At 64.9% G+C, this 12,365-nt stretch overlaps 1 protein-coding gene across 1 annotated transcript in view; it reads left to right on the top strand.

Annotated features, from left to right (window-relative positions):
• Positions 1-11,838, top strand: part of RNF144A (ring finger protein 144A) — a 63,083-nt gene extending 51,245 nt beyond the window's left edge. The window contains exons 4-8 of the mRNA XM_054566645.1: positions 16-76; positions 5,587-5,794; positions 8,265-8,412; positions 9,972-10,061; positions 11,668-11,838. Coding sequence (XP_054422620.1) covers positions 16-76; positions 5,587-5,794; positions 8,265-8,412; positions 9,972-10,061; positions 11,668-11,799 — 639 coding nt within the window. The 3' untranslated portion in view covers positions 11,800-11,838. The remainder of the gene's footprint in view (positions 1-15; positions 77-5,586; positions 5,795-8,264; positions 8,413-9,971; positions 10,062-11,667) is intronic.
• The last annotated feature ends 527 nt before the right edge of the window (positions 11,839-12,365 follow it).

Raw genomic sequence — 12,365 nt, 5'->3', positions numbered from 1 at the left:
TTTTTCCTCCCTTAGATCGAGTGCATGGTTGCCGCTGAAATTATGCAAAGATATAAAAAGCTACAATTTGAAAGAGGTAGGTGCCCCGGCGTGGTAGCCGGTTACGAGTCCGGTGTTGGAGTCCGGGCAGCCCGCGGGGGTGTGTTCGGTGGCTGGGAGGGAGCGTCCTTTGGCTTCAACAGGCTGCATTCTCGGAAGAGCGCCGCGGCAGCGGCCTCCGCCGGGGGTCCGAGGGGAGGCAGGGACGACTCCTGAAGCTGTTTACAGGGGAGGCGGCCTCACGGGATGGGGGGCGGGTAGAGGGCCGGCCCTCCCTGGGCGCTCGTCCCCAGCCCTGCTGTCTGAGGGCTAAATTCTGAGACCTGCATGGACGTGAGAGACGCTGAGGCCTGGCAGCAGGCCCGGGGCCGGCAGAGGGGAGGAGAGGCGCTCACCCAGCCACCCCCACGCAGAGCGTGACCGTGACCTTTCCCTCGCACGCAAGGGCCAGCCCCGGCAGGCCTGGGCTCCGGGGCTGCGTGTCTCATCTCTGTGAGCTTACAGCGGCCCTTTGAGGCCGTCCTTATCCTCACACCGGCACCTGGGAGGCTGACTGATCACGCTGATCTCCATCTCTAGTGGGCGGCGGGGCGGGGCGGCTCCATCCCTCGCCCCGTGCCCTGCCCGGCCCTCTGGGCCGGAGCCCCGCCTGCCCAGGCCTGGGGTTCCCCAGCGCCCTGCGCGGAGCAGGCGTGAAATGCGCGTGAGGTAGCCGTGACATTGTTGACAACGTTTCCAAGTGGACGTGGCAAAGCCTGACCGTGTTTGCAGGGCCGGGCAGCGCAGGTCTTTCCCTTCGCCCTCTGACCTCGGCCGGCCGCACGCCGTGATGTTTGCAGGAGCCCGCGGGTTCCCTTTGGCCTCACTTACATATTTAAAACCCGGGCCTTGGGCTCCTCTGAAGGACTCACTCATGTAGGCAAAACGTCATTGTGAACAGACCAGATTCTGAAAGTCCCAGCTCAGCTTGCAGTTGCTGAAGTCTGTCCCCCGGACCTCCGGTGGGGGCGGGGGGTGCGGCCTCAGAGCCTGCCTGCATCACCGCTCCTGAGGTCCAGCCATGGGGCTGGTTCACACGGAAACCGCCCCGTCGGGGGGACGAGGAGCAGACAGAGCCCGGGGTCAGGGCCTCCTGCTTTGCTGAACGTGGAAAGAGAGAGAGAGAGAGAGAGAGAATATGTGTGTGTTGTTGTTTTAAAGAAATACTAAGGATATTTCCTCTTGAGAATTACTTCCCAGAAAAAAGTTAGATGTGTGGCCAACTGAAGAAAACAAAAAACGCTTCTGATGGCCTTAAAATTTCTTTTCAAGAGCTTCTTTACCTAACTGGCATCTGTCATTTGGCTTGGACCGTGTAGAACTTAGATCTAAGACCCTGTGACACACACCAGCCTGCACGCACAGCTATAAAACCGGTTAATTTGGGTTTCTGAACTTTGAGGCTCTTCTGAAAACATGTTCCCGAGAGGCTCTTGACAGAAAGTGGCAGCTATTTGGGTTATAAGAAAATGAACTTTCAGTGACATTGAATTTAATTTAAAAATGCAGCTGGGTAAATGTTCTGGCCTAATCATTATAACTGTTATTTCTTCAGTACCTTGGCTTTGTCAAAGTGTTTTTTTTTCCTTTTGCATAAAAATGAAGCCAGCTTGACTTAGGCTGAAAAATATGCCTGTCAAACCTCTTGCTTTAAAATGGTTTGCCACATCAGAAGCCGAAACAAAGGGGCTCAGACTTAATGTGACTAAAGACCTATCTAAAGGAAATGCTCCAGCGTTAGAGCTAAAGTCCAGCTGTTGTGCACGGCCAGTCCTCGAACAGGCTTTGAGATGCGACCGGAAAACACATTTCGACTTGCTCCCTCCCTTTGAAAGGCCCTGGAAGGAAACTCAGACAGTTCCAGGGTTTTCGGGACACATTTCTTTCTCCAGATATCCTGCGGTGAGTTTAAGTTGCCAGCTCTGCCTCCACGTGGCCTAGAACTCTAGCCCGAGCTGCTGTGAAGGCCTCCATTTGAACTGCGAGTCCTGGGCTGTCCCCGCCGCCCCCGCCGGGCGTCTGGCGGGCAGGAGCCGCGAGGGACGTTTTCCGTTTGGAGCCTCTGCCCAGCCAGCGGGAGGACCCCGGAGGCTGGCGGGGGAGGGCTTTCGATGGGGACCCTTGTCACCACCTGTTGGGCGCCCGCCTGTGGGCGCCCCGCTCCCGTGTCCCCGGTTGCAGGCGTCACGCCGTGCCCGCCCCTCCAGGGGCGCCTGGTGCCCAGAGAGGCCGGCGCGTCCCCGGGACCGCACGCCGCGGGCAGCCCAGCCCCCGTCGGCGCGGCTGAGCCAGGCCTTGGCGTGGGTTTGTGCTTTTGAAGGACGGCGCCGCTCACAGATGAAGTACCTGTGCAGGCCAACCAGGGGCAGGGGCTCCCGGCAGCCACATGGCCTCCCCACAGGACGGGCCCTGCGGCCGCCGCGGTGCCACCGGCCCACCGGCGCGGCCCCCGTGTGGCCACAGTCCCCCTGGCCCGCGCAGGGGTGCGGGCGCGTGCCCGCCACAGCGTGCTCCTCAAGGGAAAGCCGTGCTTAAAAGGGAAAAACGCCTTTAAAGAAAGTCGTGGGTTTTTATATAGGTGAAGCTTTTAGGAGCCTGCTATATAATTAATACAGCTTTGGGGACTGGGATTGGCTGCTTCTGCTGGGCCAGAACATGGACTGCTTGCCTGGTTTGAAAATGCACTGTGTACACATATTTCTATATGAACACTAGATCTATTATACTATGATGTATAGGACACATCTAAAGCCTGTTAGATACACATGTGCTAGATACATGTAGATACGTGTGCACAGACAGGGTGGGGCAAAAGCAGGTTTACAGTTGTGAGTACAGGAAACAGTGTATTCTTGTGTTGTTATTTATTAATCGTAGTGTTTTTCATACAACAACTGTAAACCTACCTTTGCCCCACCTGGAGAGAAACCCTCTCGGGTGTTGCCCAGGGTGGATTTCCGTTTTTTTTTTTCCGCAGAGGCGTTATTTTTTAAAGATTTTATTTATTTATTTTTAGAGATGGGAAGGGAGGGAGAAAGTGAGGGAAACATCCCCGTGTGGTGGCCTCTCGCACGCCCCCTGCTGGGGACCTGGCTTGCAGCCCAGGCCTGGGCCCTGACTGGGAACGGAACCCGCGACGCTTTGGTTTGCAGGCTGGCGCTCAACCACGGAGCCACTCCAGCCGGGGCTGGATTTCCTTGGGGGCCTCGTGCCCCCAGCTGGTGCAGCTCCGCGGTGGGGAAGCTGGTGCAGAATCCACTGGAAGTGCAGGGGAAAGAGGGGGCCCGGGGCCGTGTCATGGGGGTCTGCGTGCCCTGACACCCGCTTACAGTTGTCGGAGTGGACAGAGTGTTTGCCCTTCATCTCCCACGCAGGGAGTCTCTCCCGTGGGACAGGCAGCACCGTGCCACAGCTCCACGAGGACAGACATCGTTGCCATGGAAACCGTAACTGGGTCCCCTCGGCCCTGAATGCCATAACGTACCTGGGCCTCTCACGGTAGCGGGCAACAGCTACGCTTTTGTGCAAGGAGGAAAGACACGCGCGTGAGGAGACAGCACATGGCTTGGGAGCGAGGGCCCTGCCTGAGGTCACAGCTCCCCGCAGCGACAGGAAGGGCGGTGGGAACCGGAGGGTCTCAGCGGGGGCTCCCGGGAGACCGGCCCTGTTCTCTCCATGTGCCGCGTGGCGTCGGGCTCACGGTCCCCGCGGCCTGCAGGGCCCTTCCTGGGCGTGTGCGCCAAGGGGTCCTGTCGGGCAGAGCAGGGCATGCAGGGGGCTGTGCGGGACGTGCTCGAGGTGAGTCGGGGAAGGGGGCAGGGCTGCTAGGTGCTCCGCAGGCCGCGGCCCCCAAGGAGGACGCCGGCGGCCGCCCCGACACTGAGGCGCGCCCGGCACGCCCATGGCGCCAGCGCCCCGCCCGGGCAGCCCCCCACCCCCCGCCTGCCCCCAGCTCCGGCCGGCGGCCGGCAGCTGCCCGGGCTGCTGTCCTGGAGGCAGAGGCTGCATCTCCCCATAAAGCCACCTCCTCGGCTCTGACGGCCGGAGCCACTGTCGGAGAGGCCAGTGTTGAAACCGCGAACCAGTAGCAGCTCGGTTTTGCTCATTCACTCGCGAGGGGGGCCTCGTGGTTCTGCGGCCCCACCACGGAGGTCAGTGCGGGAGTCATGCACTTCCCTGAATTCCAGAGTTTCTATATTATCGAATTGTTCTGATCTTCGGCCCGGCCTACCTATCTCATAGTTTTATGCCATTGATTAATATGCTTTAATGAAAAAGGCAGAGCGGGGAGTTAGATAAGGTCGGGAGCTGGCCAGCCATGACCAGTGGGCCCGGTGTTGTCAATAAAGCTTTATTGGAACACCCGCTTGGGGTCCACATGGCTGCCTTCCTGCTACAGCAGCAGCGCGCAGCAGTGGGAGCGAGTCTGCAAGGCCCTCCCAGGCCGGGACACTCCCCGCCGGCCCCTCTGTGGCAAAGGTTTGCTGGCGCCCGGAGCAGACGCCGCAGTTGTGTTCAAGCCTCTTCCTGGACGGCCGGCCCTGGCTGCCCACTTACCTGTGGCGAGCACGCGTGTCCTGCGGCAGCCTGCTGGGGGGCGGGGGCCGCCGCCAGCCCCGCCTTCGCGGGTCCCCCGTGAGGACAAATCCCACTTTGGACGTGGGTGAGCGGAACCCGCCCTGGCTGCCCTTGGGTTTGCTGGCCCGTAAGCACGGCCTTTCATGGCGCCCAAGTCTCCCCCACGAAATTCAGTCGCCTCGGGTGGCTCCCTGAGAGCGGCCCTGCTGGGGAGCTCAGAGAGCCGGGCCGACCGCAGCCTGGGAAAGCGGCGGCGAGCTTCGGCGGGGCACCACATTCCGCGGTCTCCTGCCGCCCCCCCGCCGGCCCCCACTGGCCCTCACTGAGAACTCGGAGTCACACAGCAAAAGGGTTAAATGAAATGCAAAACCAGGCGCGCGGGGGCGGGCAGCCGGGGACCCATTGTGTGAAGGAATGCGAGTTCTGGGCAATTCTGGGCCAGGAGACGGAGACGCAGCAGCATCCGGCATCCTGTTTTCCAAACCGACTTCCTGACTCGTTCCCTGAAACCTGGCTCCGTAGCAGCTTGACCTCCACGGGACGGGAGACCCGGTGACCCCACAGAGCAGGCAGCTCTGTGGCCTGGGCGCAAACGGGGCAGGAGGCAGCCTCAGGAGCGTGAGCCATCTGGCGACTGTCCCCGGGCCCGCTGCCTGCCTTGCTCTGGGCCGGGCTGCGAGGCCACCGCCCGAACGCACTGGCCTGCCCCAGAAACCCTGGGGCCACGGGCTCTCAGAGGGTTGGCAGGGCCGCCCTGGGCACGCGGGGCGCAGGCAGCAGCCTCCCCAGGGGACCCCGGGGCGTCTGGAGCCGGCTCGGAGGCAGGGATGCCTGGCGTGAGGAGAGAGCCCGACGGCACCGGCGTCGTCGCGACTGCTGACCGGACGCCCTCCTCCGAGGCCTGACCTGTCCCTCTCGTCCCTGTGCTAGAGGTGCTCCTGGACCCCTGTCGGACCTGGTGCCCGGCGTCCACCTGCCAGGCCGTGTGCCAGCTCCAGGAGATGGGGCTGCAGACGCCCCAGTTGGTGCAGTGCGAAGCCTGCGACACGGAGTTCTGCTCTGCCTGCAAAGCCAGCTGGCACCCCGGCCAGGGCTGCCCCGAGGCCGTGCCGATCACCTTCCTCCCCGGGGACACCAGGTAGGCCCGGGGCCGGGGCGTGGGGGCGGGCTTGGAGGAGGCGCGAGAGGGGAAGGGGGCGCCGTGCTCGAGGCTGCGGGGCGGGCGTGGCCGCACCGGGTCCGCCCCTCTGCTGGGGAGCATGCACGCCTGGGTTGGTTTATTGTTTCTTTTCGAGACCTGATTGTGGGCCGGGGCTGGGCGGGCCCTGGAAACACCAAGGGGCCTGGGAACCAAGCCACCCTCTGCCCGCCCAGAAGGGCAGACGCATGGACGGTCAGTTCCTGGGCGGCTCTGCGTCCTGAGATTCTCCCAGAACTCCCCTGTGGAAGGTGCCCCGAAATGGGGTGCGGAAGCAGGATATCGTGGGGGGCGGTGGTTCTAAGTACCAGCAGGACCCCCGACGACACGTTCCCGGGGGCTGAGTCTCCTGAAAGGCCGAGCCCGTCAGGAGAATGTGGCCAATCGCCACTGCGTTCCCGCCCTCCCGGCCCCTCCCGGCCCCTCCCGGCCCCTCGGCTGGTGCCCCAGTGGGCGCTGCGCGCCATCGCTGTACCTTGAAGTTTGGTAGGTGGAACCATGGGAAAGTGGTCACATTCACCTTTTATTGTCCTAGAAAGCTGCAGTGGCCTGTGGTTCCATTAGAGTTGGCCTTGCACTACCAAGACCATGTTTCTGACAGACGGGCCCCCGCCGCCCAGCCCAAGGTGCGGTTGCCGGCTGGCCCCCCCACCCCCCGCCCCCCTGTGCGGCCACCCCCAGTGCCCCACTGCCCTCTGGGCGTCCCCGGGACACATCCCTGCTCTGTCCCGGACGCGCGTGGGTGCCTGTCCCTGCCATGCCCGGCTCCGCCCCCTCCTGTCCCTGGGGCCCCTTGTCACCGTGGAGGCCTGGCTCACGTCCCCACCTTAGTTCAGCTGCTGGGTCCCCGGGGCAGGGCCGCCCCCGCCCCCGTGTCCCCTTCGGGGAGGGCTGTGTGGACGGCGGCCCCAGCCGCGGTGAGTTCAGCCTCTCTGTTTACGCGGCCGCTTCCCCCGGAGGCCGCCACGCCGCGGTTGGACCTTCACCGCCCCAGCTTGTGGCCGGGGGAGGGTCCCTACCCTGGGCTGCTGCGGTCCTCAGCGCCGCCGCCCGCGTCCCCAGTCCCCAGGCCCGCTGCCAGGTGTCATTGCTGACTGGCAGCGCGCTCAGCTCTTTTCCTGTGACCGACTCTGTTTTTACAAAGCTCAGTCGCCCCCTAACCCACGGCGCCGAGCAGCACCTGGGCATCCTCGCTCACGCACGTCACGCCCGCGTCGTAAAGACGCTGGCACACGCGGCCGCTGATAGGCGCCTCTCCGCCTTCGTAATACGAGTTTATAGTATTCACATTGCCGTGGTAATTCAAGGGCCAGAAAGTGCTGGGGAACCACTGTTCACACCGGCTAAATTTCCGGGCGGGCCGGAAGGTGCCAGAACCCCCTGAGTGTAACTGTTTCTCTTTGAAACCACCTCCTGGGGCGGCGCTCTCCCCGACGTAGCTCTGTGCCCGGCGTTTCCTTCGGACGTGCTCACGCGTCCCATGAGGAAACTGGTCCCTCGGCTTTAAGGTCGCACCTGCAGACCAAAGCGGTGGGATCGGGCCTGAGCGCTGCCTCGCCCGCCGGGTTTGGCGCCGGCGGGCTTCACGGGAATCCCGTTCACCACAGGCGGCTGCGGCGAGCGTGTGCGGAGCGGGTGTGGGCCGTGGGCCGTGTGCGCTCGTCAGCCGTCTTAGGCGTGAGCGGCACCGGGTGGACAGCACCCCGTGGCCACACCTGAATACCCGTGTGGCCTTTCCAGTAGCAGCCCAGCATGTTGCTGCCGTGTGCCGGGCGCCTCGCACGCCCCTGCCACTGCGCCCTACGCTGGTCGCCTGTGGCTTTCCTCCTGCCCCCACGCGTGAGGCGACTGAAGCGCAGAGAGGCGGTTACAAAGCCACGCAGCGGGTTCGTAGACGCGCCAGCGCTGGGCCCCGGCCGGGGCCGTCCTGCTGGCCCTGCGAGCCCAGCCAGGCCCCTGCAGGACGGGCCGCAGGATGGGCAGGGGGCGCGGACGAGGCGGTCCTGTGTTCCAGCGCCGTCTTTTCTTCCCCCAGAACGTGAGAAAGGGCATGAAAAAGGCCCACCCTTTGGAAAGTATAAAAAATACATGAACCAGGACAGAAAATCTGACCATCAGCCCACTGCTCAGATACCGCCATTCTAAGCCTTTGTCGTGTTTTCTTTTATTCTCTGTACTTAGAGCTAAACACAGACGTCTGCGAATGTTGCCCTTCTCCCCCCAAACCGAAGCGGCCCCCCACGGTGTTTCGGTGACTGCTTTCTGGAGTGTCTGTGCTTTTGGTGCGGCTTCAGCTCACTGAGTAACGAGCGGCCCGGGTCGCTCCAGGGGAGCCCGTGCCACAGGCCGGGGGGCTCCGCGGGCCGTGGGGGGGCTCGTGGGCGGGGCCTGACGGAGCCTGTCCCCGCAGCTCGGCCTTCCGCCCGGAGGAGGACGACGCGCCCATCAAACGCTGCCCCAAGTGCAAGGTCTACATAGAGCGAGACGAAGGCTGTGCCCAGATGATGTGCAAGAACTGCAGACACGCCTTCTGCTGGTACTGCCTCGAGTCCCTGGACGTGAGTGCCGCCCACGCCCGGCGTCGGCTCGGCGGGGGCTCGGGCCGGCCTGTGCGAAGGAGCGGGGGCGCCCTGGGGCCTGCCGGGCTGTGCGTGTGCCATGCACGTTCGCGCACACACATGCACAGCCTGTATATATTGCACACGCACCCATGTAGCCCACGTGCGTGTGGTCGCGCTGTGTGCCACACCTATGGGGGCGTATACGTTTGCATTCCATTGTATTCCAATAGTTCTTTCTTTGTGTGTGGGAAACCCTCTGAGCGCACTTCTGGAGGGAGAAGACAGGTCCTGGTTCAACGCGTGCCTGTCTCGCTCAGGAGGCGTGTCCCGGGCTCCCGGGGAGGCCGGCGAAGCCCGGCCGGGGAAGCGGGGAGCCCCGGGCGCGGAGCCCCTAACCCTGGGGACGGCGGGCCCGGGGAGCGTGCCGCCGGCCGGTGGGCGTGGGGCCCGGGCAGCCCTGGCCGGGGGGGGGGCACCGGCCAGGGCTGTTTGGGGCGGGGTGACGGCGGACACACTGCTCGCTCACCAGGCGAGGAGAGCAGAGCGGGACGTGAGGAGGCGGGACGCACCGCGTGCGGGGCCCCAGCTCGGCCAGAACGCGCACGTGTGGCCGTGACGAGGGTCTGCGTGCGGCGCCCAAAGGCTTGGCCTCTCGCAGGGGGACCCTGCTTCCCCGGCCCCGGCCCCACCCCGGGCTGGATCGGGCGGCTCAGGGAGGCTCGGGGATCGGCATTTTCCATGAACTGCCAGGTGACTCGCGTGTGGCCCGTGTGGCCACGTCTGCGAGAGGAGGTCCCAAAAGACTTCTCCGGGTCGTGCAGCAGGACTCGGTGTGTGCTTCAGGAAGCAGGTTTAAGACCTGCGGAAGAGCCTGCGGGGCAGGACTTCGCGACGGGCAGCCCGGGGAAGGAGCGATACGTAGAGGGGCCGGGTTCAGCGGCGCCCCGCAGGGCCGGGTCCTAGTGAAGTGGCTGGTGTCGGTGTGGTGTCAGTGAGGGCAGCCTGACAGTCCCGGGGCGTCGCGGGAAGCCCAGGTGGCCGGAGCACCTGAGGGGGCAGTGGCTGGTGCTGTTTCTCCAAGAGTCTGTGGGGGCTACTGCCCACTGCTGGACAGTCACAGGAACTGCGGAGACTAGTTCCCTGCTGGTTCTCGGAGCGAACGCGTGGGTGGTCTGAGCTGAGAGGTCGGCACCAGGCTGGAGGGCGGCCAGCGAGGAAGGCAACCTCGCCTCCAGAGAAGAGCCTGCCTGGATGAGAAGAAGGCACAAAGGCCGAGGGACCCTGGACGGAGGACAGCGCCCAGCCAGGGCCAGGAGCAGCCTGAGGGTGGGGGGGCCCCTATTTGACCAGCACCCTGCATCACACGATTCTCTCCTTCCTCCAAAACGGGGAAAGCCACGGAGCCCGGGGCTGTGGCCTGGGGCGGCCGGAGTCCGCGGGGTGGTGTCTGCTCGCCCTCCACTGTCACATGCGGCCTCCCGCGTCCCCGTTGACTTTGGGAGCGTGGCCCAGGGCTCAGGCACTGACCGGCCCCCGCTCTCCCTCTTTCTTCCCAGGACGACTTCCTCCTGATCCACTACGACAAGGGACCCTGCCGGAACAAGCTGGGCCATTCCAGGGCTTCGGTCATCTGGCATCGGACACAGGTGGGGCCGAGCCCCCGGGACTTGGATCTCGGGAAGAGCGAGTGTGGGTGTGAGCGAGTGTGTGTATGTGCACACGCGTGCATGAGGGCGGCTTCCGGACGAGGTGCCAGTTGGGTGCAGAGTCTGTTCTGTAGAGACACAGAGCTAGGACGTGCGGTTCCTGGTCTCAGGTGAGGTCTGGCAGCGGAGGCCCGAGTGGGGCCCACGGGGGACGTGCGCCTCGGGCCAGAGAGGACACGCGCCCACCCGTGGTCTCAGCCGCGGTCCGCGGTCTTCTGGTTGGTCCTCGCACAGCCATTGGGGAGGGAACCCCTGAAGAGGCCCCGAGGCGAGCGGCTTCGTCTCGGAGGGAAGAGGTCCCTGCGCAGCCCTGCCCGGGCGGCAGGTTCCCCAGGGCCTGCCGTTCACACACGGGCGTACTGTCCACACACCCGTGTTCCCCGCGGGGAGCCTGGCGCTGGCCGCTCTTGGAGCCCACACTCGGCTCCGGGGCCAAGACCATACACCGGCCACAGCCACACCGTGCGGACTCGGCCGTGCAGGGGCGTGAGGCGGGCGGCTGTGGTCAGAAGGCCCGTGGGAGCGGGTGCCCGCGGCAGAGTGTGGAGTGGGGAGCTGGCTGTGCAGGCGTGAGGACAGTCCAGGCAGAGCGGACGGGGACGGGTTGTGGGTCGAATGGTTCTGTGGAGGCCCCCGGCTCAGAACAGGAGCGAGGCGGAAAGGGTCCGAGGGGCCTTGGAGGCCGGCCCCGGGGGCTTGCGGCTGCGGCGAGACGCCCGCAGTTCAGTCTGGGGGACGCCCCGGGTTGGGGGAGAGGCTGGAGGGGCTCACCCCCGTCGCCGCACTCGGGGCCCTGAGCAGGCCGGCCACCCCGACTGGGGAGGGGAGGGAGCCGGGTCCCAAGGCAGGAGCGGGAGGAAGGGCTCTGCCCCTGCTGCGTGGGCGTGGCCCTGACGCTTCTCACTAATGCGTGCGCGCACGCTCACGCTCACACTCGCACACACGCACACACGCACGTGCGGTCTGCCCAGGAGGTACCCAGCCACGCAATATGAAAAATAGAGACATTTGTTGAAGAAGATAGAGGATGCGAGAAACGCCCCGAAGGCCACGGCGCCTCAGCCCCTACCGGGACTGCCCCGCCCCGGCCTTTCTCCATCACCAGCCACCTCCCTGCGAAAGCCTCCCCCCTGCCGAGCGCCCCCCTCGCCCGCAGCCCCCGGGCGGGGCTTGTTCAGTGCATTGTTATCGTGGATTCGATGGCGGTCTCTTTCCACCTGCCTGGCTGCTCCTTGGAGACCGAGACCATACGTGACCCTGTATGAGCAGCACCCAGTACGGCGTCTAGCTCAGGGGGCCCTGCTGCGTTCCTGGGACATGGAAACGGACGGGTGTCTGGGTGCTCAGATGGGAAGAGGGAGGGAAAGAGAAGTGAAAGAAGGAACAGAAGAGAAGGAGAAGTGGGAGGGGGAGCAGGGAAGGAACTAGGGGTGATGGACGGATGGACGGATGGACGGGTGGGGTGGCGGCTGTGGGGTGTACGCCGCAGCTGCGGCGCCTGCGGCCCGGCCGCCTGACGCTCTGCCCCCGTGTCCCCCCCCGGCAGGTCGTGGGCATTTTTGCCGGGTTCGGGCTCCTGCTGCTCGTGGCCTCGCCCTTCCTGCTCCTGGCCACCCCGTTTGTGCTCTGCTGCAAGTGCAAGCGCAGTAAGGGGGACGACGACCCCTTACCCACCTAGAGGAGGACGGGATGCGACACAACGGCCTCCGGGAAGCGCGGCGCCCCCCCACCGCACCCCCCCCCCCGAAACATCTTTCTTGCCTTATGTGCCCCATTGAGCTTCACAGCGTCACGCGGGACACCGTGGTTTCAGGGACGGACGTCGGAGCGTTGGCCGAGGCCCCAGTGCCGCCAGGAGGCAGGCGGGCGGGCCGGCGGGCGGAGGGCCCGTCTGGGCAGAGCCTGTCCCCGTGGCCGCGACGCGGGAGGTGCTGCGGGAAGCACCCCGGGCGGGGCCGCCTTCTCCCTGAGCCCACGGCTGCCTGCGAGGAGTGGCCGGCCGGCCGGCGCCTGAGAGACCGCCCCGGGCCAGTGCCGTCCGTCCGTGCCGACCTTGGCCTCCAGGTGGCGCCGCGTTGCCGAGAGGAATCTCGGAAGGGTGGCCGCGGGCCTCCGACAGACCCGGATGACCCCGACTTCAGAACAGCGCTCCGTTCAAGACACCGTTTTTATAGCTAATGGCATGTAGTGAAATCCTCTGTAGAAGGCACTGCCTTTTTCCCAGCGGAGCAGAGGGAAACCCAC

The sequence above is a fragment of the Pteronotus mesoamericanus genome, unplaced genomic scaffold (genome assembly GCF_021234165.1).
Source record: "Pteronotus mesoamericanus isolate MK-2021 breed Mesoamerican mustached bat unplaced genomic scaffold, CSHL_Meso_final contig_101, whole genome shotgun sequence".
NCBI classification, from domain to species: domain Eukaryota; kingdom Metazoa; phylum Chordata; class Mammalia; order Chiroptera; family Mormoopidae; genus Pteronotus; species Pteronotus mesoamericanus.
Note: the sequence above shows the minus strand (reverse complement) of the source record. Positions and strands in the feature narration are given on the sequence as shown.